This window comes from Lethenteron reissneri, chromosome 14 (assembly GCF_015708825.2).
Source record: "Lethenteron reissneri isolate LAM-NWPU_2019-01 chromosome 14, ASM1570882v1, whole genome shotgun sequence".
Taxonomy (NCBI): Eukaryota; Metazoa; Chordata; class Hyperoartia; order Petromyzontiformes; family Petromyzontidae; genus Lethenteron; species Lethenteron reissneri.
This window is the reverse complement of record NC_083792.1, coordinates 4,405,848-4,430,327: the sequence shown is the minus strand read 5'-3', so window position 1 is coordinate 4,430,327 and position 24,480 is coordinate 4,405,848. Positions and strand designations below refer to the sequence as shown.

Here is a 24,480-nt window from a genome sequence, read left to right as displayed (position 1 = left end):
CAACAATAGCTGGTATGCTGCACTGCCCTCTGCTGCTCCTCCCAGCGTACAACATATTAATGTAAGCGGTTCAATATTTACGTTTGCATTTTCACCAAAAACACTCCTCTATTTGTAAGAACATTTTTTTTTATTAAAATAAATATTTTGACTACCATAAGTGTGGCGTACATCTACAAGTTGACAGAAGTACTCACGCAGTCGGCTGCATCGTCGATAACAGAAGATGTACGGACGGCGAAGCCTTAAGTGCTCAACAGAACGGTGCGTGCGTGTTTTTAAATGAATTGCACGATAGCCCCCCGCCGTGTGTACAAGTGTGGCGTGTACACGGATCAGGATGCACATAGTTAGCCTTTCGTTTTGCAGTTTTTTTTTCATCGAAAACAATGCCGCTTGCTCGCACGGGCGGCTTTTGATGTTTTCAACCGAGAGACCTCTGAAACACTCGGGGTTTGGAGTGATCTCTCTTCTATCCTACACCTGAGCCTGCTGTTCCTGGCCCAGCTGGTAGGGGGGGGGGGGGAGATAAAAGCTGGGGGGGGGGAGCCACGCAGGTGACACACACCTGCATCGAGAAGCAGTGGCGAGATGTTTTCTGCCTCGCCTGGTATGCAGGAGGTCGCGGGTTCGATTGCGCCCCTTGACGCCTGTTGTATGTTTGGAGTTTGCGTGTCTCTCTCAAGCCATGGTCGTGTGGATTTTTCTCCGGGTCCTCCGGTATTTCCCTCCGCATTGAGAAACATGCGCTTAGAGTATTTGGCTGCTATAAATTTCCACATCATAAGCCACTTTGTATGTGTATGTTGAACTTTTTTTGCACCGTACCTAGCCAATCTTGATAATTAGAGGTGCGGGGGGAGGGGCAACAACCTAAACACAGAAAAGCAGTTCGAAAGAAATGAGTTTTAAATCTAGATTTGATCGTGCATAGCTCCAGTGGCTCCCTAATATGGGAAGGAAGAGCATTGCAGATGGCCGCAGAAACGCATGTGACAGCACTTTATTGAGCTATCATCTGTGATAGCCAGGTTGCTACAGAAAGAGGGCTACATAGCTGAGTGGGCCTTACCGGAGTGAAATAAAAAAAATATTCGATAGTTTAGTAGAAGAGCATGGCTACTATTTTCGAAAAGCACACAATCGTGGTGATGACCGTATACATATATTATAAATACAGTGTATGCGAATAAAAAAATTGTACCCCATACAATAATCCACGTTTGTGTTTGGGGTTAAGCCGCTCAGGAGTCGTGAAGCAACTGGCTCCTGAATTTTTGCGAACGCCGCAATTTATTTTCCGCCAACATTTTAAGTTTATTAGCGCAGTGCGTCAAACATTAGAGGATCCGCGAAAAGCAAACCCCACGTGGACGCCAATTATTTTTGTAGTTTCACCGTAAAGACAAAATTACACGTCGCTTTAAAATACCTGTGCGATAATAAATGCCGTCACCTCTGATTCGCACAATCGGCTACGTACGGTGCGAAAAAAGTTCAACATACATACAGTGGCTATGTCCATATTGGAAAGCTAGATGTTAGAAAATATTACTTGACTGTGTATTTCAACATTAGGTGCGCACATCTGATTTAATAAATGTCACCCTACTAATCGTTGTCATTGTCTCCTTTTCAAACAGGTAAATTTCAGTCGACCATGAGCTCCGTTTGAATAACGGCGACGTGAGAAAATCAAGCGACAAAAGGCCATACGCGAGAGGTGGGCGGGCGTGAAACGTTTGAAGACGCGCAACTGAACATTTCAGAAATACGCACGCACACAAGACAAAGAGAGAACTGAGAGAGGCTCACGGCGAGGAGGCGTAGAACGTGTACGCCTGCCGTCAAAAGAAGCCAGCATGGAGGAACACAGCGTGGTCCTGGACAAGAGCCAAGGGCTCACATCCGACGACTTCTCGATCGAGGACCGCGGACAGGATGGCATCTTCATCAAGGATGTGCAAAAGGACTCTTTGCGGCAGCACTTGCAAGTCAACGAAGGTGAGCCGGGAAGGTTCCACGTCCCACCGAGAAGCCAGCTGTTTCCAGAGTCACATTTTTTTCTGGCGCTATGGCAAGGGGGGGTGGAGGGGGTGGCGGGGGGGGGGGCTTTTAGTGCTTGGCTTATGGAGAGCGCCATCACCTCTCTCTCTCTCTGTCACTTCTCACCAACAAGAGTCATGGGACAGTAAATTGAAGCACATCATTCGGGCACAATTTTTGTGGCATAGGTTTTAAATGTTTATTTTACTATTTTAAAATCAGATATCTAAGAGTTTCTGCTTTGGAGGCAGGCGTGTTCCTTTGTGCATCAGTGCGCATCTGTGTTCTTACAGTGTTTTTCTAGATATAATTGTATTGCTCTTATCTCCTTGGCGCTTTCCATCGACATCAGGCATTTGAACTTGTAATGAAAATACAAGGGCTTATTTATTGATTGACATATATGTTGTTGTTATTATGAATAGATGGAAACACATATTACAAACAAGGGTTAAATCTAACCAACTGGGTCAATGCTTATTCGCAGATGGCCCCACCCTCCACATGTTAGTTTTGGCCCCTCCCTCTGATGGCCCTGGCCCCTCCCCCCCAATTTGCCCCGCCCCCTCCAACATCAATTTCAGTCTCGTGGTTGGGCCACAGGCTCCTAGGTCCTGGCAGTCGGAGTGAGCCTTCCCGACTGTCCTACAAAAATAAAACTCAAGCGCCTGCTGAGACTGACGTGAGATTGTCGTAGACCAGGGACGCGTTCGTTAGGGTGCAGCGTTCTGCGTTTAAATCATCCACCAGGCAGCAGGCCACTAAGAGCAATTAGCATGTGCAGGCAACATTAAATCAACAAAGATATTGCCCTCCCTCCCTCCCTTGTGCATGCAGGAGACCAGATTGTGTCGGCGACCATTTACTTCAAGGACATGAAGAGGGAGGACGCCATGAGGCTCCTGCAGATGTCAGACAAGTACAAGACGGGCTTGCGGCTGCGCCGAGGGTCTGTGGACGGCCTGCTGGCCGACCCCTACGACACCGACATCTACACGCCAACCTTGCGGTCCCCAGACTACAGCTTCCAAGGTCCAAACCTGGGCATGGTAGGAATCACGAACGCAAGTGCGAATGAGCGGGCAGACATTGACCCCCCCACCCCCCACAAATCGTGGAAAAGTGACTTACCATGAAAAGATTATGCTGCAAAATGTATACCATTTAAGTAACAGGCCCTAGCCAAAATCTTACCCTTGACACCAGCCCATTATTATTCCCTTCATACAATAATGCAATAATTTAGCTAAAGTCTTCGGAAAGTGCTCACGGCCACAAATTGAGACCACAGAAACTTAGTTACGCTCATGAATGATTATATATATAGATATATTAGTTGGAAACATTGAAATACCTACCCATTGTTGGCAGAGCTGGCCTTTCCTTCAATCTCTGCCAATGTGCCCTGTGTTATGTGCTGAATGTAGAGTGAAACAACTGACCAGTGCTACAAAAGAATCTTCAACAAGAAGATCAAGCCGCGGCTTTCTGCCTCTGCGGAGACTCTGGATATCACAACAGACCAGTATGAGGTGACTATGTATTCTTATTTAGTCCTCTACAAAATAGCAAGTCTTTGGCTAAAACTCCTTCTAGATTTGAAGCTTTCGTGACTGCAAGGATTCATACTCTTAGTTCTTTCGGTAAAGTCACGTAGGTAAAAAATGAAATTAAAATTAATAAAAATAAAACAATAAAGTCATGACGTTTCGGAGGCAACACAAGTCTCCGTCATCAGGTGCATCCACAGTGACTTGCGCACAAACACGTCCACGCCCACGCTCACGAGTACCCCCGTGCCCTCTTTTAGCCCCCCCCCCCCCCTCCCGATACGTTCCATTCATTGGCTACCACATCCTGATAAGCTCCTCCCCCTCTCCTCCCCCCTTAACTGGTATTTAAGAGCTTACATCTTGAATCCCTCCCTAACTTGATGCAGCAAATCTGGCTGTGACGGTCCCACCTGATGACGGAGACTTGTGTTGCCTCCGAAACGTCGTGATTTTATTGTTTTATTTTTATTAATTTTAATTTCATTTTTTACCTACGTGACTTTACCGAAAGAACTAAGAATATAAAACTCCTTCCCCACCCTGTCTGAACGTGAGCTGTTTTCTTCATTTCACTTCAGACCATTTATTTGTTTCTGCCTTTTGGCCTCTTTCTCTGATATCCATCGTTTTCAATACTTCCTTCGTCAAACTTTAGCTCCCAGAATGTGTCCAATTCTAATGAGATTTCTGTCCTATTGAAGTTTCTCTAGAAACTTCCACGTTACTCTTCATCTCCGTCCACATGATTTACTGCGTTCCATGCCACAACCCTCATTTCAAGATTGTACAGGCATCTAGTGTCTTTCTTTCCCAGTCCCAGTTTCTGCTGCATGCAACACTACACCCCACATGCTAGCGCCATCACTCGTCACTTCTTCAACTCTCCGCTAAGTCGCCGTGGTGGTAACTACCTCGCCTGGTATACAGGGGGTCATGGATTTTATCCCAACCCTGGCGCCTGCTGTATACTTGAAGTTCACATGTTTTCCCTATGGTCGCATGGATTTTTCTCCAGGTCCCTCCAGTTTTTCCCTCCACATTTTGAAAGATGCGTTGAGAGTATTTGGCTGCTATAAATTTCCACATGATAAGCCACTTCGTTCGGCTATCATTTGTGGCCAGGTCGCGTCTGAAAAATAGCTCTATAGCTCAGTAGGCCTTACCTGGTAAATAAATAAAAAGTGTAATAGTTTCATTTGTCTTGGTAGCAGAATTCTAACACTTGTGAGACAAGGTAATAAATAGGGCTGTCCATGGTGTAGGCCAATCAGTTTAAAGGACAATGCATACATAATCAGAGTATTTTTGTTTGCATGTTTTGCCACACGTATGTGTGGTTGATGCAGACTTGATGCCTTGTAATAGGTATCTATTTGGTGTTTAAACATCTTAAGACCTGTTTTATTGCCAGAAAGGGGAAAACCTATTCCTATGTTTTCATCATTTTGATATTGGCAAAAGGTCCCATAGATATAGTATTCTTCTCTTGCTCAATTCCGCTTTCTCCATGACTATTATGGCTCTAATGTCCTTCGAGTATCTGCCATCGTCTGTCAGAATGTTTCCCAGATAAGTACATTGCCCCACTTGTCCTAGCCGCTGTCCGTCCACGCAGCATTAACCCTGTGTTCACCGTTACGCGTTATTTTTCATACATTTTCTTTCTGTACCGTGCAATAAGGTTGATTATTTTAAAGCTGACCATTGTTACAGCCCCCAGAAATGTGACTACACATGTCATGTAATTAAATTGTGCAGAGTAGTAATAGGGTTTTACCGTTTCAACTGGTACAAAAACTGACACCTTTATACAAGGCATGATGTTTGCAATAACCACAACATAAGCAGTCAAAATGCAAACAAAAAGAAACAACTCTGATAATGATAATGATATGCACTGTCCTTGAAGTTGATTGGTCCACACCCGAGACAGCTTTTCTTAGAGCCTAGTCTCCATTGGTGTTGGACCAGATGACGCCAAAAGGCGTACAACTCAAAAACAGTGCACTATCAGAGTATTGAAAGCTCGGGGTAAGCAACCTATTACTATATTTTGCCACTGGTAAAGGAGATGTCTCATAGTGTAAATGCTTACCCCGAGCTCTCAATACTCTGATAGTGCACTGTTTTTGAGTTATACGCCTTTTGGCGTCATCTAGTCCAACACCAACGGAGTCTAAGCTCTAAGAAAAGCTGTCTCGGGTGTAGACCAATCAACTTCAAGGACAGTGCATATCATTATCATTATCAGAGTTGTTTCTTTTTGTTTGCATTTTGACTGTTTGTGTTGTGGTCATTGCAAACATGATGCCTTGTATAAAGGTGTCAGTTTTTGTACCAGTTGAAAGGGTAAAAACCTATTAATATATTTTGCCACTGGTAAAGGAGATGTCTCATTGTGCAGAGTAGTTTTTCAGCAATTCATATTTACAAGAAAAAAAATGCAATTTGCTTAAAGTGTAAAAAAACTAATTATAAAGTTAACAATCTTTCAAGAGCAATATTTAGTATTTAGTTTTTCCTTTACATTTTTTGGGAAATATATATGGCTGGATTTCAAATAATATTCTTACGTGGAGGGGAGACTGAGATTTTGTTGCTTGTATTGTTTAAAACACGATTGTTAAACACTGATAACATTTAATCTGTACATGCCCCCATATAAGCAATCATAAACAGAGTGATTTTATACATATATATGTGCACTCAAAAACACCCACGATTATAGACACTTCGGCTTGCTTGTGTATCACTTGTTTTTATTAATTTAACCTATGTTTAAAATGCACTTTATACACTTGTTAAAGCGTAAACTGTTTTGTGTTTTGTTTCAGATGGAGGCTCCGGAAGGAAATTACTCAACTTCGCTCTATTTTAAAGGTCCACAGGCACCAAGAAAACGTGGAGAATTTGACGCAACACTTCCAAGCTTTGGGAGCGCCAGTGTTTCTGGTGATGCCACAGGAGACCTCAGAGTGAAGCCAAAGGCGACAAGTTATACACTTGGGCCACATGAAATTACATTCGAAGGGTCAGAGGGTAAATTCAGATCACCCAGTGTTGGTATATCTGGACCAAATATAAAGGGACCCAATATTGACATCAATAATCCTCGTATGAAAAATGAAGGAGTATACTCAACAATTGGATTGCCGAAAATGACATTACCAAAATTTGGGTTGTCAGGGTCACAAAAGGTTCAGATGCCACACATTGATTTCAAAGCACCAAAGGGAAATGTAAATGTTCCTGCACAAAGAATTGAAGGTCCAGACTTTGATATCAAAGGACCAAACGTTGGATTGGACATTGATGCACCGAATATTGATGTTAACGCCCCCGAAGCAAAATTAAAAAAACCCAAACTAACGATGCCAAAATTTAGTTTGTCTGGATCCAAGGTACATGGACCAGATGTTGACGTTGATCTAAAATCACCAAAGGGAAATGTTAATCTGTCTGCTCCGAAGGTAGGGGGAAAGGTTAGTGGGCCTGACTTGGATCTTGATGGCCCTGAAGGAAGTATTAAAGGGACAAAATTGAAAATGCCCAAGTTCAGTTTGTCTGGACCAAAAGTTTCTGGACCAGATCTTGATGTAGACCTCAAAAAGCCAAAGGCAAAAGGAGATATAAATATATCAGCACCTAACATTTCAGGAGGCATCAAAGGACCAAAACTGAATGCTGATTTGGAAGCCCCAGACATTCGAGTAAAAGGCCCCAAAGGCAAGATGAATATGCCAGAATTAAATACGCCTTCATTTGGTATGTCAAAGCCAAAACTATCAGGGCCAGAGGGTGATTTTGATGTAAATCTACCAGATGCTAATTTAGACATATCTTCACCAAACTTTGGAGGGAAAATAAAATCACCGAAAGTTGATCTTAAAGCCCCAAAGATGGGATTGGATGTTGATGCACCTGACATTGATATTCACAGTCCTGATGCAACATTTAAAAAATCTAAATTTTCCATGCCAAAGTTTGGAATGTCCGGTCCGAAGATTCATGGCCCAAACGTAGATGTTGACCTTAAAGCACCGAAGGGAGATCTCGATATTTCTGCCCCAAATATTGGTGGAAATTTTAGTGGACCTAACATTGACCTTGATGGACCAGGAGGGAACATCAAAGGTCCTCACTTAAAAATGCCAAAATTCAATGTGGCTGGGCCAAAATTGTCTGGGCCAGATCTTGATGCAAACCTTAACATGCCAAAGCTGAAAGGAGGCCTAGATATTTCTGCACCACACATTCAAGGAGATCTCAAAGCTCCAAAACTCAATGCCAATTTGGATGCCCCTGACATTGATCTTAAAGGACCAAAAGGCAAGTTTAACATGCCAGATTTAAAAATGCCTTCTTTTGGTATGTCAAAGCCAAAGATATCAGGTCCAGATGGTGATTTTGATGTAAATCTTCCAGATGCAGATTTAAACATTTCAGGACCAAGATTGGGTGGAGGCATTAAAGCTCCAAAATTCAATGCTGATTTGGATGCTCCTGATGTTGATCTCAAAGGTCCAAAAGGCAAGTTTAACATGCCAGATATGAAGATGCCTTCTTTTGGTATGTCAAAGCCAAAGATATCAGGTCCAGATGGTGATTTTGATGTGAATCTTCCAGATGCAGATTTGAATATATCTGGGCCCAAACTGGGGGGAGGTATCAAAAAACCAAAGGTTGATCTCAAAGCTCCGAATATTGGATTAGATGTTGATGCACCGGATATCGACCTTCATGGTCCTGATTTAAAGTTGAAAAAGCCAACGTTTTCAATGCCCAAGATATCTGGTCCAAAACTTAATGCCCCAGATCTAGATGTGGACCTTAAAGCACCAAAGGGAGATTTCGATATTTCTGCTCCAAATATTGGTGGAAATTTAAGTGGACCTAACATTGACCTTGATGGACCAGGAGGGAGCATCAAAGGTCCTCACTTCAAAATGCCTAAATTCAATCTGTCTGGTCCAAAATTGTCTGGGCCAGATCTTGATGCAAACCTTAAAATGCCAAAGATGAAGGGAGGCCTAGATATATCTGCACCACACATTGAAGGGGATTTCAAAGGTCCAAAACTAAATGCGGATTTAGATGCCCCTGACATTGATCTCAAAGGTCCCAAAGGCAAGTTTAACATGCCAGATTTAAAGATGCCTTCATTTGGTATGTCAAAGCCAAAGATTTCAGGTCCAGATGGTGACTTTGATGTAAATCTTCCAGATGCAGATTTGAATATATCAGGGCCCAAACTTGGGGGAGGTATCAAAAAACCAAAGGTTGATCTGAAGGCTCCGAATATTGGATTTGACGTGAATGCACCAGATATCGACCTTCATGGTCCTGATTTAAAGTTGAAGAAGCCAACGTTTTCAATGCCCAAGGTGTCTGGTCCAAAACTTAATGCCCCAGATCTGGATGTGGACCTTAAAGCACCAAAGGGAGATTTCGATATTTCTGCTCCAAATATTGGTGGAAATGTTAGTGGACCCAACATTGACCTTGATGGACCAGGAGGAAGCATCAAAGGACCTCACTTAAAAATGCCTAAATTCAATCTGTCTGGGCCAAAGTTATCTGGTCCAGACCTTGATGCAAACCTTAAAATGCCAAAAATGAAGGGAGGCCTAGATATATCTGCACCACATTTGGAAGGAGATCTCAAGGCGCCAAAATTCAATGCCGATTTGGATGCTCCTGACATTGATCTCAAAGGTCCCAAAGGCAAGTTTAACATGCCAGATTTGAAGATGCCTTCTTTTGGTATGTCAAAGCCAAAGATTTCAGGTCCAGATGGTGATTTTGATGTGAATCTTCCAGATGCAGATTTGAATATATCTGGGCCCAAACTGGGGGGAGGTATCAAAAAACCAAAGGTTGATCTCAAAGCTCCGAATATTGGATTAGATGTTGATGCACCGGATATCGACCTTCATGGTCCTGATTTAAAGTTGAAGAAGCCAACGTTTTCAATGCCCAAGATATCTGGTCCAAAACTTAATGCCCCAGATCTAGATGTGGACCTTAAAGCACCAAAGGGAGATTTCGATATTTCTGCTCCAAATATTGGTGGAAATTTAAGTGGACCTAACATTGACCTTGATGGACCAGGAGGGAGCATCAAAGGTCCTCACTTCAAAATGCCTAAATTCAATCTGTCTGGTCCAAAATTGTCTGGGCCAGATCTTGATGCAAACCTTAAAATGCCAAAGATGAAGGGAGGCCTAGATATATCTGCACCACACATTGAAGGGGATTTCAAAGGTCCAAAACTAAATGCGGATTTAGATGCCCCTGACATTGATCTCAAAGGTCCCAAAGGCAAGTTTAACATGCCAGATTTAAAGATGCCTTCGTTTGGTATGTCAAAGCCAAAGATTTCAGGTCCAGATGGTGACTTTGATGTAAATCTTCCAGATGCAGATTTGAATATATCAGGGCCCAAACTGGGGGGAGGTATCAAAAAACCAAAGGTTGATCTGAAGGCTCCGAATATTGGATTTGACGTGAATGCACCAGATATCGACCTTCATGGTCCTGATTTAAAGTTGAAGAAGCCAACGTTTTCAATGCCCAAGATATCTGGTCCAAAACTTAATGCCCCAGATCTGGATGTGGACCTTAAAGCACCAAAGGGAGATTTCAATATTTCTGCTCCAAATATTGATGGAAAATTTAGTGCACCTAACATTGACCTTGATGGACCAGGAGGGAGCATCAAAGGTCCTCACTTAAAAATGCCTAAATTCAATGTCTCTGGGCCAAAGTTATCTGGCCCAGACCTTGATGCAAACCTTAAAATGCCAAAGATGAAAGGAGGCCTAGATATATCTGCACCACACTTTGAAGGAGATCTCAAGGCTCCAAAACTAAATGCGGATTTAGATGCCCCTGACATTGATCTCAAAGGTCCAAAAGGCAAGTTTAACATGCCAGATTTGAAGATGCCTTCTTTTGGTATGTCAAAGCCAAAGATTTCAGGTCCAGATGGTGACTTTGATGTGAATCTTCCAGACGCAGATTTAAATATATCTGGGCCCAAACTGGGGGGAGGTATCAAAACACCAAAGATTGATCTCAAGGCTCCAAATATTGATCTTGAAGGTCCAGATATAAATTTAAAGAAACCCAAGTTTTCAATGCCCAAGATCTCTGGTCCCAAACTGCATGCTCCAAATCTTGACTTTGACCTCAAAGCGCCTCAAGGAGATATTGATATTTCTGCTCCAAATCTAGGTGGAAAAATTAGTGGACCTAACATTGACCTTGATGCACCAGGAGGGAACATCAAAGGACCTCACTTAAAAATGCCTAAATTCAATCTGTCTGGGCCAAAGTTATCTGGCCCAGACCTTGATGCAAACCTTAAAATGCCAAAAATGAAAGGAGGTCTAGATATATCTGCACCACATTTTGAAGGAGATCTCAAGGCTCCAAAACTCAATGCCGATTTGGATGCTCCTGACATTGATCTCAAAGGTCCAAAAGGCAAGTTTAACATGCCAGATTTGAAGATGCCTTCTTTCGGTATGTCAAAGCCAAAGATATCAGGTCCAGATGGTGACTTTGATGTGAATCTTCCAGATGCAGATTTAAACATTTCAGGACCAAAATTGGGTGGAGGCATTAAAGCTCCAAAATTCAATGCCGATTTAGATGCCCCTGACATTGATCTCAAAGGTCCAAAAGGCAAGTTTAACATGCCAGATTTGAAGATGCCTTCTTTCGGTATGTCAAAGCCAAAGATATCAGGTCCAGATGGTGACTTTGATGTGAATCTTCCAGATGCAGATTTAAACATTTCAGGACCAAAATTGGGTGGAGGCATTAAAGCTCCAAAATTCAATGCCGATTTAGATGCCCCTGACATTGATCTCAAAGGTCCAAAAGGCAAGTTTAACATGCCAGATTTGAAGATGCCTTCTTTTGGTATGTCAAAGCCAAAGATTTCAGGTCCAGATGGTGACTTTGATGTGAATCTTCCAGATGCAGATTTGAATATATCTGGGCCCAAACTGGGGGGAGGTATCAAAACACCAAAGGTTGATCTCAAGGCTCCGAAAATTGATCTTGAAGGTCCAGATATAAATTTAAAGAAACCCAAGTTTTCAATGCCCAAGATCTCTGGTCCCAAACTGCATGCCCCAAATCTTGACGTTGACCTCAAAGCGCCTACAGGAGATATTGACATTTCTGCTCCAAACATAGGTGGAAAAATTAGTGGACCTAACATTGACCTTGATGCACCAGGAGGGAACATCAAAGGACCTCACTTAAAAATGCCTAAATTCAATATGTCAGGACCAAAATTATCTGGCCCAAATCTTGATGTGGATCTTAAAATGCCAAAGATGAAAGGGGGCCTAGATATGTCTGCACCACGTATTGAAGGAGATCTCAAAGCACCAAAATTAAATGCTGATTTGAATGCTCCAGATATTGATATAAAAGGTCCTAAAGGCAAGTTTCATATGCCTTCTTTTGGTATATCAAAGCCAAAAATTTCAGGTCCAGATGGTGATTTTGATGTAAATCTTCCAGATGCAGATTTAAACATTTCAGGACCAAAATTGGGTGGAGGCATTAAAGCTCCAAAATTCAATGCCGATTTGGATGCTCCTGACATTGATCTCAAAGGTCCAAAAGGCAAGTTTAACATGCCAGATGTGAAGATGCCTTCTTTTGGTATGTCAAAGCCAAAGATTTCAGGTCCAGATGGTGACTTTGATGTGAATCTTCCAGACGCAGATTTAAATATATCTGGGCCCAAACTGGGGGGAGGTATCAAAACACCAAAGATTGATCTCAAGGCTCCCAATATTGATCTTGAAGGTCCAGATATAAATTTAAAGAAACCAAAGTTTTCAATGCCCAAGATCTCTGGTCCCAAACTGCATGCCCCAAATCTTGACGTTGACCTCAAAGCACCTAAAGGAGATATTGACATTTCTGCTCCAAACATAGGTGGAAAAATTAGTGGACCTAACATTGACCTTGATGCACCAGGAGGAAACATCAAAGGACCTCACTTAAAAATGCCTAAATTCAATATGTCTGGGCCAAAATTATCTGGGCCAGATATAGATCTTAAAATGCCAAAGATGAAAGGAGGGCTAGATCTTTCTGCACCACATATTGATGCGAACCTCAAAGCACCAAAACTAAATGCTGATTTGGAAGCTCCAGATATTGATGTCAAAGGTCCAAAGGGCAAGTTTCACATGCCTTCTTTTGGTATATCAAAGCCAAAGATATCAGGGCCAGATGGTGATTTTGATGTTAATCTACCACACGCTGATTTTAACCTATCTGGTCCAAAGATAGGAGGAGGAATTGACATGCCAAAAGTGGACCTTAAAGGACCAAATGTTGGAATAAAACAACCAAAAGTCAACATTGATAGTCCTAACCTGTCATTAGAAGGGCCTGATATTAAAACTAAGTCACCAAAATTCAAATTGCCAAAGTTTGGTACTGCTGGTAAGAAAATATCTGTTCCAGATCTTAATGTTGATCTGAACACACCTAATATTAAAGGAGCAGCAAGTATTCCTGATGTGAACATTGAAGGGGGTTTGAAGACACCTAAAACTCCTGCACTTGATATTAATATGGAGTCTCCAAACATCGATATTACTGGTCCTGGCGGAACATTGAAAAAATCAAAATTTAAGTTTCCCAAAGTTGGTTTCTCAGGATCAAGAGCAAAACTTCCCACAGCAGACTTGGACATACCTAATCCTAATTTGGATATGAAAATGCCTAATATGAAAGGAAATATTGACCTGAAGTCTCCGAATGTTGATTTTAAGGCCCCAGACATTGGATTGGATGCCAGTGCACCAGACTTTGACATTCAAGGTCCAGATCTAAAATTAAAAAAACCTAAAATGTCCATGCCAAAGTTTGGAATCTCTGGACCAAAGCTTCATGGCCCAGATGTTGATGTGGACCTGAAAACACCAAAAGGAAATTTCGATGTTTCAACTCCAAAAATTGGCGGAAAACTTAGTGGACCTAACCTTGACTTTGATGGACCAGAAGGAGGTATTAAAGGACCTAACATTAAAATGCCAACATTCAATATGTCTGGGCCAAAATTATCTGGACCAGATCTTGATGCAAATCTGAAAATGCCAAAGGGGAAAGGTGGCCTAGATATATCTGGACCGCACTTTGAAGGAGACCTCAAAGCACCAAAGGTCAATGCCAATTTCGATGCCCCTGATGTTGATCTCAAAGGTCCAAAAGGCAAGTTTCACATGCCTTCTTTCGGTATTTCAAAGCCAAAGATATCAGGCCCAGATGGTGATTTTGATGTGGATCTTCCCGATGCAGATTTAAACATTTCTGGCCCAAAACTGGGAGGAGGCATGAAAGCACCAAAGGTCAATGCCAATTTGGATGCTCCTGATGTTGATCTCAAAGGTCCAAAAGGCAAGTTTCACATGCCTTCTTTCGGTATTTCAAAGCCAAAGATATCAGGCCCAGATGGTGATTTTGATGTGGATCTTCCCGATGCAGATTTAAACATTTCTGGCCCAAAACTGGGAGGAGGCATGAAAGCACCAAAGGTCAATGCCAATTTCGATGCCCCTGATGTTGATCTCAAAGGACCAAAAGGCAAGTTTCACATGCCTTCTTTTGGTATGTCAAAGCCAAAGATATCAGGCCCAGATGGTGATTTTGATGTGGATCTTCCCGATGCAGATTTAAACATTTCTGGCCCAAAACTGGGAGGAGGCATGAAAGCACCAAAGGTCAATGCCAATTTCGATGCCCCTGATGTTGATCTCAAAGGACCAAAAGGCAAGTTTCACATGCCTTCTTTCGGTATTTCAAAGCCAAAGATATCAGGCCCAGATGGTGATTTTGATGTGGATCTTCCCGATGCAGATTTAAACATTTCTGGCCCAAAACTGGGAGGAGGCATGAAAGCACCAAAGGTCAATGCCAATTTCGATGCCCCTGATGTTGATCTCAAAGGACCAAAAGGCAAGTTTCACATGCCTTCTTTCGGTATTTCAAAGCCAAAGATATCAGGCCCAGATGGTGATTTTGATGTGGATCTTCCCGATGCAGATTTAAACATTTCTGGCCCAAAACTGGGAGGAGGCATGAAAGCACCAAAGGTCAATGCCAATTTCGATGCCCCTGATGTTGATCTCAAAGGACCAAAAGGCAAGTTTCACATGCCTTCTTTTGGTATGTCAAAGCCAAAGATATCAGGCCCAGATGGTGATTTTGATGTGGATCTTCCCGATGCAGATTTAAACATTTCTGGCCCAAAACTGGGAGGAGGCATGAAAGCACCAAAGGTCAATGCCAATTTCGATGCCCCTGATGTTGATCTCAAAGGACCAAAAGGCAAGTTTCACATGCCTTCTTTTGGTATGTCAAAGCCAAAGATATCAGGCCCAGATGGTGATTTTGATGTGGATCTTCCCGATGCAGATTTAAATATATCGGGGCCAAAACTGGGAGGAGGCATGAAAGCTCCAAAAGTCAATGCCAATTTGGATGCCCCTGACGTTCATCTTAAAGGTCCAAATATTGGTGGTAATATTAGTGGACCTAATATTGACTTTGATGGACCAGGAGGGAAGATGAAAGTACCTCATTTAAAGATGCCCAAATTTAACGTGTCTTTACCGAAAGCATCTGGACCAGATTTTGATGCTGATTTTGATGCTGAATCCCCAAACGTTAATCTCAAAGGTCCAAAAGTTAAGACTAACATGCCAAACTTAAAGACGCCTTCTTTTGATGCAGATGTGAATGTACCAAATATGGGAGGACGTTTGAATTATTCCGGACCAAATATGGAAGGTGATTTGCATGCACCAGATATTAATTTCAGAGCACCAAAAGGAAGTATTGACCTTGATACTGACCTCGATGTTAAAGGACCAAAGGGTCACTTTAAGGGCCCCGACATGAAAACACCTAACTTTGGTTTTTCTGGACCTAAAATCAGAACTCCTGAAGCAAATATTGATCTAGATGTTTCTTCTCCACGAGTAAAGGGAAATTACTCTTCCCCAGGTGTGAATATTAGAGGGCCAAAAGTTAATACAGATCTTGGGGAATTAGATAGTGACTTGTCTTTGAAATCACCAAACGTCCAATCAGGATTTTCATCAAAAGGCTCTTATACTCTTGGGGGACATGGTGCTGAAATTCATGGTGATCCAAAATTACATGGACGTTCTGGCACTCTTGACTTTCATGTGCAAGATGATGAAGCAGACCTTGCTGGCAAGAAGAGTAAGTCTAAGTTCAAACTCCCAGGGTTTTCTCTGGGTCCCTCAAAGAAGAAAGGGTTCGCAAACATTTCTGGGGATGCTGACGCATCTGGCAATCTCAAACTCAGCTCCCCTGATTTGCGAATGTCCTCTGGCTCACAAGAGGATCTGGACACGGGAACTGGAATTAAGATCGGACTACCAAAAATTGGCTTTTCATAACTTTGAAGGCGCAATACTGAATACTGTAAATAAAAGCAAATACTTGGATTGGTCATCCTTCTTTGATATCTTTTTCATACACTTTTTTTTATACAGTAGTTTTCACATGCCATTTGGAATTATCATGCCTGACGCACCTGATCTGTTAAATTGTTTTGTCACCAGTCAAGGCCCACACCAAATGAATAGTCGATTAATTTATCTGACATGTGTTCAAGAAATAAAGTAAGTTAACATATTTGAAGGTGAAAATATTTAAGATTTCCTGTTTCATAATGCTCGTAACTAATTGTTAACCATTTTTGTATTTTATTTTAACATTAATGAGCTTCCGCATCTTCTGTATTCAAGCTTTTGTGAGAATCAAATGTGTCATTTAGCACGTGATGTTAGACCCCCTCAACATTGCCAATTTGTCAGATAACAATTGAGGTTGATGGATTTTATTTCAAAAGCACATGCAATAACTGCAATTAAAAGAAAAAAGTAACAAAGCAAAGAAATTTGTAATATATGTAGACCCCAAAATAGTGATCAAAACCGTCTCTTGGTGTAAGTGTCCTATGGACCTATCACACATCTACAGAAACATCCAATGTACTATCCGTAACCATATTTTGTAACGAAGTAAAATACATATAATAACGTATACTTGTGTGACCACCACTGTGGTAGAGTTGTATATATAAATTGCTATTTTATTTTGGTGTACTAATCCATGATTATACACATCACAGTTATAATGTGTATATGACAAAGTTACGTTTGACGCAATACTGTACGGTAACCATCGCATATCTGACTCGCTCGGGCCTAAGGTACAGGTGGATAATGTCAAAAAGTCAGATATGTAAACATCTATAGAAAATTACATCTACATCACCATGCACAAAAGACTGCGACTGAGTGGGTGCAGTGAATATGTAGGGTCGTAAATGTGACAGTCGGACATGGGACGTAATGTACTTGTTTATTTGAACAAACATCCAACCCTCCCCCCTTTGCAGCCCATGTGCTTTGGAAAAACACAACCATCTTGCGACTATCTAAACTGCATTATTATTTAAAAACAAATTAGCTGCTTAGCACTCAAAGGCTGGTTACAAGTGAAAATGTAATGCATGTTAGAATACATTCTTTATTTTTGGTACTGTTGATGAGATTTACCGTTTCATATGTTTGTATATAAAGCTAAGGCAGCAGTTTTCACGTTTATTTTAATCATTAGGCACTGTGTGTGGTCACTGAAACTTGAGATTTTACACCTGTTGAAACACTTGTCAGAAATATATTTTTTAAAACCCAAGCAGAATTTCTCCACTTCCATACTGATCTAGCTGTATCAAAAATGATTTTTTACAAATCTGGTGTACTTTAATGGTTCGATATTCAGGTGCAGAAATTGACATGATCATATTGTGTGGATATTGGGAGTGTAAATGTTAAAGCAAATGTACTGTATCAGCAATGGTGCACAACATTTGTGCATATTTATACATCAGAAAAGTGCATTTTTAGGCTTGCAAAAACTACCACTTTACCTGCATTTATTAACCTGGAATACACGAGTTACAATTCAATTTATTGAAATGTTCCATTTTCATGAACATACACAAATGCCATACAAATATAGGATAATAGCCATGGAATTAACGCAATATCACTTCAATCGTGGACCTCCCTTCTGGATCTGTCGTCAATAAGGTGCCTTCATTTTGATTGCACTGCGTGGTGGTGTTTAATGTTTGTACTACGTTCTCTCAAAATAACCATTTCTGTATTGGTACAACGAGAGTACTGTCCCAATAAACACGAAACACTGGGCCAACGTTGGATTGTGGTTGAAACCGTCGTTCCAATGTTGCTCCAACGTCGCCCCAACGTCTCTCCAACGTTCAAAGTTCCATGTTTATTGGGTACTATATTGCAGAGTATCACTGAAGTGGACATACAATTAACCATATTTTAGTTGCTTTGCATAAAGCACACGATTATGTTAGAGTTTTGCTGACACATTGTATATTTTATAACATGTTTAATTACGCACTTTTTATATGCATTTAGGCTTATTTGAAAAATGTTTGTGCCTGCTTTTAAAGTATTAGTTTCAGTCATTTAATTGTAATTGTGTTTAACATAATGTTCACCTGGTTGTTTGCGTACCGTACTAGTATGCCATTATGTACTATATTTTGGTGTCTAGCACAGTTAATAGCATATATTTTTTATTGCAGCAGAGGGAAGTTAATATCACAAACATAGTTGGGATGAGGCAGAGGAATGGCAGGAATAGTTTTTTTGCGTGAGAAAAATAAAATGGGTGCCTTGTAAAATGTGTAAATACAGATAAATGACAATACCTGTCTTTATATGGATTTAAACAATAAATACTTAATTCCTAATGTGTGTGTTATAATGTAATGTTTTGTTTGCATATGGGGTGAATGAGAAAATGCACCAAGGATGACCACGACAGAGAATGGCATGATGAGATCAGTACATGTGCAAGAATTTGGGATAGAATGTAGCATTTAATATCGAAACCATTATGGGTAAGGGAAAATGTCACCAAGTTGATGCTTCTCTAACCGTAGTGTTTTCATCGCCGGACATTCAACGGATAATTCCCACTGGTCCACAAGTTGTCGCCTTTTTAATTCCTGACAGGAATTAAAAAGGCGACAAATGACGGGAATTTAAAGGTCTCATGATTGGCTGTCGAAACGTCCGAAGATGAAACGATACGATGGTTGCAGATGTGTCATCCTGGTGAGATCTTTCCCCAGTAAGCACGAAGACATCTGGCCCACGTGGGTTGATGTTTGACGAACGTTGGCCTCAAAGTTGCATTTTTACTGGGTCCGTACCCATAATTGCTGAGATATTAAGCCTTAAATCCTGACTGCGATCATGAATGTTTTTAATGGGGCATTTGAAGGATCAAATTCCGAATGTACATTGGTTCGTGTTGACATTTGTAATGTAGATTATCTACGTTAACATTCACGTTGTACATGAACTCTTGTCAACAGTCCCATTGTTTAAAAGCCACGGCCATTGTACGTGGAATGCCTCAATTGTAGTTTAAAATAAAATCAAGTGAGAGCAGGTAAATGGCAGTTTGGAGTGGAAAATGCTGCTTGGTGATGGGGGACAGGTATTTACAACGTTGGGCCAACGTTGGTGTAGCACTTGGGAACTCTTAAGAGTTCTGTGGCTGTATATTTACCTATTTTTCCCGCATATAAACAAGACCCTGCGAGGTATATGGAGGTGCGGGCTATCCCAAAAATATTTTACACGTGTGACATATCATAACTCTTTACAATTGTTCATGGTAGGACTGTCCACTATGCAACACTTACCTTTGACTAAAGCACTGCTGAACAAACCACTCACACTAAAATTGCACATGTTATCACGTTTTAAATGAATTGTTTGAACAAATTAAATGACAATTTTTGAAGTGCGGGCACGGTTTACCTGCGACGGGAGAGCTGGGGGGAGGGATAGGTGGGGGTTGGGGGGTAGGGCAGCTGGGGGGAGAGAGGTGGGGGCGAGGCAAAGGCTTTACCGTAGTGCCGCTATTATCTGCGCTGTGCGCAATCTACCAGTGCTAAAACTGTACTTACTTATCTACCAGTTATGTTACTTATACTGGTAAGAACGAAGTGGACCTAGCCACCAATATATTATATCGTCCGTCCATTTGTCCGTTTGTCCGTCCGTGTAGCAACATCGCCCCCTACTGCAAACACTTGGCATGACCCTACCAAAACCGAGACCTAGGCCTGAAACTCTCCCTTCGTATCGTACCCCCGCGTGTGTGAAAGGGAGTTCATGTTTAACAATGTTACATTCCCTGATGTTTTTAAATAGCAACATTTACATTTAAAGCTTTTACGTAAATAATGAAAACATTTATATTAACAATTAACTCACGGCGGCCTAAGGCCTACAGCTAGGCCTAAAGCCTAGACCTAGGCCTCAAACTCTCCTTCGTATCGTACCCCCGCGTGTGTGAAAGGGAGTTAATGTTTAACAATGTTACATTCCCTGATGTTTTTTAATAGAAACATTTACATTTAAAGCTTTTACATAAATAATTAAAACATTTATATTAACAATTAACTCACGGCGGCCTAAGGCCTACAGCTAGGCCTAAAGCCTAGACCTAGGCCTCAAACTCTCCCTTCGTATCGTACCCCCGCGTGTGTGAAAGGGAGTTCATGTTTAACAATGTTACATTCCCTGATGTTTTTAAATAGCAACATTTACATTTAAAGCTTTTACATGAATTAAAACATTTATATTAACAATTAACTCACGGCGGCCTAAGGCCTACAGCTAGGCCTAAAGCCTAGACCTAGGCCTCAAACTCTCCCTTCGTATCGTACCCCCGCGTGTGTGAAAGGGAGTTAATGTTTAACAATGTTACATTCCCTGATGTTTTTAAATAGCAACATTTACATTTAAAGCTTTTACATAAATAATTAAAACATTTATATTAACAATTAACTCACGGTGGCCTAAGGCCTACAGCTAGGCCTAAAACCTAGACCTAGGCCTCAAACTCTCCCTTCGTATCATACCCCCGCGTGTGTGAAAGGGAGTTAATGTTTAACAATGTTACATTCCCTGATGTTTTTTAATAGAAACATTTACATTTAAAGCTTTTACGTTAAAAACAACTCCCTACCCCCCTCCCCCCCTCGCCGGCGGCTCTCCAGCCGAGCCAGGCCTGGGAATCTCTCCCCCGCTCGGGGTGTATCGGGCGGGGCTACAGCGGCAGGGGGCGGGGCTACAGCGGCAGGGGGCGGGGCTACAGCGGCAGGGGGCGGGGCTATGCGGGGCTGGGCGGGGCAACGGCGGCAAGGGGCGTGGCCACGAGGTGGAGGACGGGGCTACGCGGGGTTGGGGCGGGGTTACGGTGGTAAGGGGCAGGGCAACGAGCTGGGGGCGGGGACACCGAGATGGGGCGGGGCCACGGGTGGCCGGGGCGGGGTTACGCGGGTGGAGGGTGGGGCCACGGGGCATCCACTTATTGGCGGCCATTTTTTGCCATTTCATTTTATTATAGCCATTCAATTGTTCGGTCCTACCAGCCCACCCCGCAGGGTCCTGTTTTATTGGATATTTACTTTTGTTACTTATTTACCGTTTTAAGTTCACTCATTTCCGGTTAGTTTGTTATCTTTGTGCACGTTATGATTTTAATGTTCACAATTGATAGTGGAATGTATTACAAATGTAAACTTTGTATTATATGCTGGAATTAAGCTGCGGTAACGACGTTAAATATATGAATGCATGCGGGGTATATGGAGGTGCGGGCTATCTGAAATTTGTTTACACAAAACGCAAATTTTGCGGGGTATATGCGTCTGCGGGTTATATGCGTATGCGGGCTATATGCGAGAAAATACGGTAATTGGTTTATAGATACGTGGTGTACCAGTGAACCTGGTTGTCAGGTATGCACTCAACGATGGACTTGGAGACTTTGCCCAGGTCGGTTGCACTTTATTCTGAAACTCCACCTTGAAACCTGTGATCAAGAAGTGTCAGTCCACGTGGTGCGGATGCGTGCGTCTTCCCTTCCCGGTTGCCAACTGGTAATGATTCGTTCCCATAAAGAAACAACGTGAACAACATTCAACAATATTTATGCATTTAACGTATTAACTCTCAGCAATAACACACAATCATGACCGCCGTTGCAAATTGGATACACGCTTTAACATGAACTGAATGCATCCATCAGCTAAACAATCTGAATCAAATATAGTAGCACGAACCATTATACAGCAAACATGCTAAATCAAGATTTACTGCGCTGTTCTTGACTCATTAATTCAAGAAGTTAATCGAGTACACGTCACTTTTAACAGAATAAACAACATACACAACTTCATGTCTGGTCTCATTTATTTATTTATTATAATGATACTTTTTACTATTCTTTGATTCTTTCGGTAAAGTCACGTAGATAGAAAATAAAAATATAAGTGAATAAAAATACAAATAATAAAAATAAAATACAAAATAAGCTGGTGAGCGTATTGGCAGTCTGTAATGTAGAATGTAGCCTGGTTCTAACCTGAATAAAATAAAAATAAGAAAAATCAAATAAAAACAAAAACCACGACGTTTCGATCGCAACACAAGTGGTCGTCATCAGGAAAAAGGGGGGTCAGCCTCTAAAGGAAAACTGTTTATAAAGGTTCAGAGATGGGTGTAGCCCAAGTGTGTCAGCAGCATGGGCGGTGCAGCTAATGTTAATGTCGGAAACAACTAAGCAGTCAGTGGGTCTCCACCAAAAGTGCCTCCAGGCAATCATTGCGCCTTGCTCCATACACCCACACTGCTGACGGTGGACGTTGACAAGACAACACAAATCTTATTTTTGTTGTTTTTATATCTACGTGGCTTTACCGAAAGACCCAAATGATATACATGAGTGTTTTTATTTATTATTTTTGTTTAATTATTTTTGTTTACTTTGTTTTTGTTGTTGCTATCTACGTGACTTTGCCGAAATAACCAAAGAATATGAATTCCTGCAGTCACGAAAGTTTAAAGTCAAAATGTATACTTTTTACTGTCACTGTATCCAGTAATTATTAAAACATCATGATGCGTAATAATTGTTTCTGGTCTAGGGATGTAATTTATTACACCCTGATGCGAATTTGTGATGCAGCAGGGCTTTCTTTCAGACCCCTACTTGACACTGGCTGTCGATCATGACAGCTCCAACCACACGCCAACGTTAGACCAACGTTAGAGTGTTTGCTGGGTGAGTGGTGTGGGGCTTAATTCATCATTGCATATGTCTGCAATGGATGATGATGGTGAGAGTGATTGAAATGATGATGGTTATGATGGTGGTTGATCGTGGTCATTTTTTTGTGTTTAGTTTGTTGTCCTTCCCCCGCACGGTTGGCTACGTACGGTGCCGGTGCGATGCCTGGATGAATCATATATATTTTACATAATATACAATTATATACAATTCCACAGTGCGTGATCCAATCTTGATTCAATCATGGGTGCTTCCCACGTGAGCAAAACATACATTCGTTTTAATGCCGTTCTAACAGGCAGAGGTGTGGACTCGAGTCATGTGACTTGGACTCGAGTCAGACTCGAGTCATGAATTTGATGACTTCAGACTCGACTTGGACTTGCATAACAATGACTTTGTCCCACCTCTGAGGTGTGGACTCGAGTCATGTGACTTGGACTCGAGTCAGACTCGAGTCATGAATTTGATGACTTCAGACTCGACTTGGACTTGCATAACAATGACTTTGTCCCACCTCTGAGGTGTGGACTCGAGTCATGTGACTTGGACTCGAGTCAGACTCGAGTCATGAATTTGATGACTTCAGACTCGACTTGGACTTGCATAACAATGACTTTGTCCCACCTCTGCTAACAGGGACACTGGCAGGGATCATTTTTGTTTAGTGCAATTTTTTTTTATTCCGTTGTTAATCTAACCTACATATGCTTCGGCTATGGCTTAGCTAAGCATCGCTGATTTGTAGCCAGAGAGAGCCAGAGTAGCCACTGAAATACCATTGCAGATGTCTATATTGTACAGAGTTAGCCTGATAACTGTAATCTACATTGTCTTGTGGTTGTTATTGTGTGACTTGCATCCCACTGGGATTTTTACACACAGCGTTGAAATACGGTGTTTTTTTCTGGAAGACTTTGCTGTTTTTTCCAGGATTTTTCTGTTGCGTGTAGTCACTTTAAGATGTTTTTTGTTCGTGTTTTTGTTTTGTTGCGATTGCACCCGAGTCAAGAGCCGCAGGGCTCACGGGGTCATACCTAAAAAATGAAACTGAAATAATAAATGAAACTGAATGTCTGGCATGGCATTCGCCCAAATCCACCCATGGCGTTCGGGCGATTAGGGACGCTGTCTTTCCGATAGACCTGTTCTTCACCTGAGGACGGCTGCTTGCGTTGTGGACGAAACGTCGTGAGAATTATTTTATTATGTTTTATTTTTATTATTTTATCATTTCCTTTCTACGTGACTTTACCGAAAGAACCAAGAAGATGAATCCCTGCAGTCACGAAAGCTTTAAATCGAAATTTAAAGGAAGGCTCGTTCAGTGAGAGCTGCCGCGTGGAAAACGTAGAAATGTTTCAAGTGTGTCGTCGTTAATCTCGCCACCACCCAACGCAGTCAACAAAACAATGCCAATTGGCGACGATTTCAGCACACCGGTGTGTTGGAGAGTAAATCCACAACGTATATTTACGCGATCTAACCCCAAAAAAAGCCTCTTATGGATGATATTGGTCGCGAAAGCCTACGCGTTAAAACCCACAACGGTTACAATTCGAGTATGACCTTTCCCTGGTGATTACAACCAAACCCTTACCCCAAAAAT

The 24,480-nt window shown here is 41.8% G+C and overlaps 1 protein-coding gene and 1 long non-coding RNA gene across 2 annotated transcripts; one reads left to right on the top strand and one right to left on the bottom strand.

Moving 5' to 3' along the window:
- Positions 1-1,862: 1,862 nt before the first annotated feature.
- Positions 1,863-18,050, top strand: LOC133342266 (neuroblast differentiation-associated protein AHNAK-like). The gene is made up of 4 exons (XM_061551315.1): positions 1,863-2,004; positions 2,884-3,095; positions 3,474-3,578; positions 6,434-18,050. Exons 1-4 carry the CDS (start codon positions 1,863-1,865, stop codon positions 16,064-16,066), a joined length of 10,092 nt encoding a protein of 3,363 aa, XP_061407299.1. The 3' UTR covers positions 16,067-18,050.
- Positions 1,922-20,825, bottom strand: LOC133342315 (uncharacterized). The gene is made up of 3 exons (XR_009755118.1): positions 19,550-20,825; positions 2,913-3,086; positions 1,922-2,072 (listed from the first exon to the last, which is right to left on the bottom strand). It is a non-coding gene; the product is annotated as an uncharacterized LOC133342315 (long non-coding RNA).
- Between the last annotated feature and the right edge of the window lie 3,655 nt (positions 20,826-24,480).

Excerpts from the sequence above, each read along its gene's own strand:
- LOC133342266 (XM_061551315.1), top strand. The coding sequence starts at position 1,863 with ATGGAGGAACACAGCGTGGTCCTGGACAAGAGCCAAGGGCTCACATCC. Across the intron at positions 3,096-3,473 it reads AAGGTCCAAACCTGGGCATG|AGTGAAACAACTGACCAGTG; the intron begins GTAGGAATCACG and ends TGCTGAATGTAG. Across the intron at positions 3,579-6,433 it reads TCACAACAGACCAGTATGAG|ATGGAGGCTCCGGAAGGAAA; the intron begins GTGACTATGTAT and ends GTTTTGTTTCAG.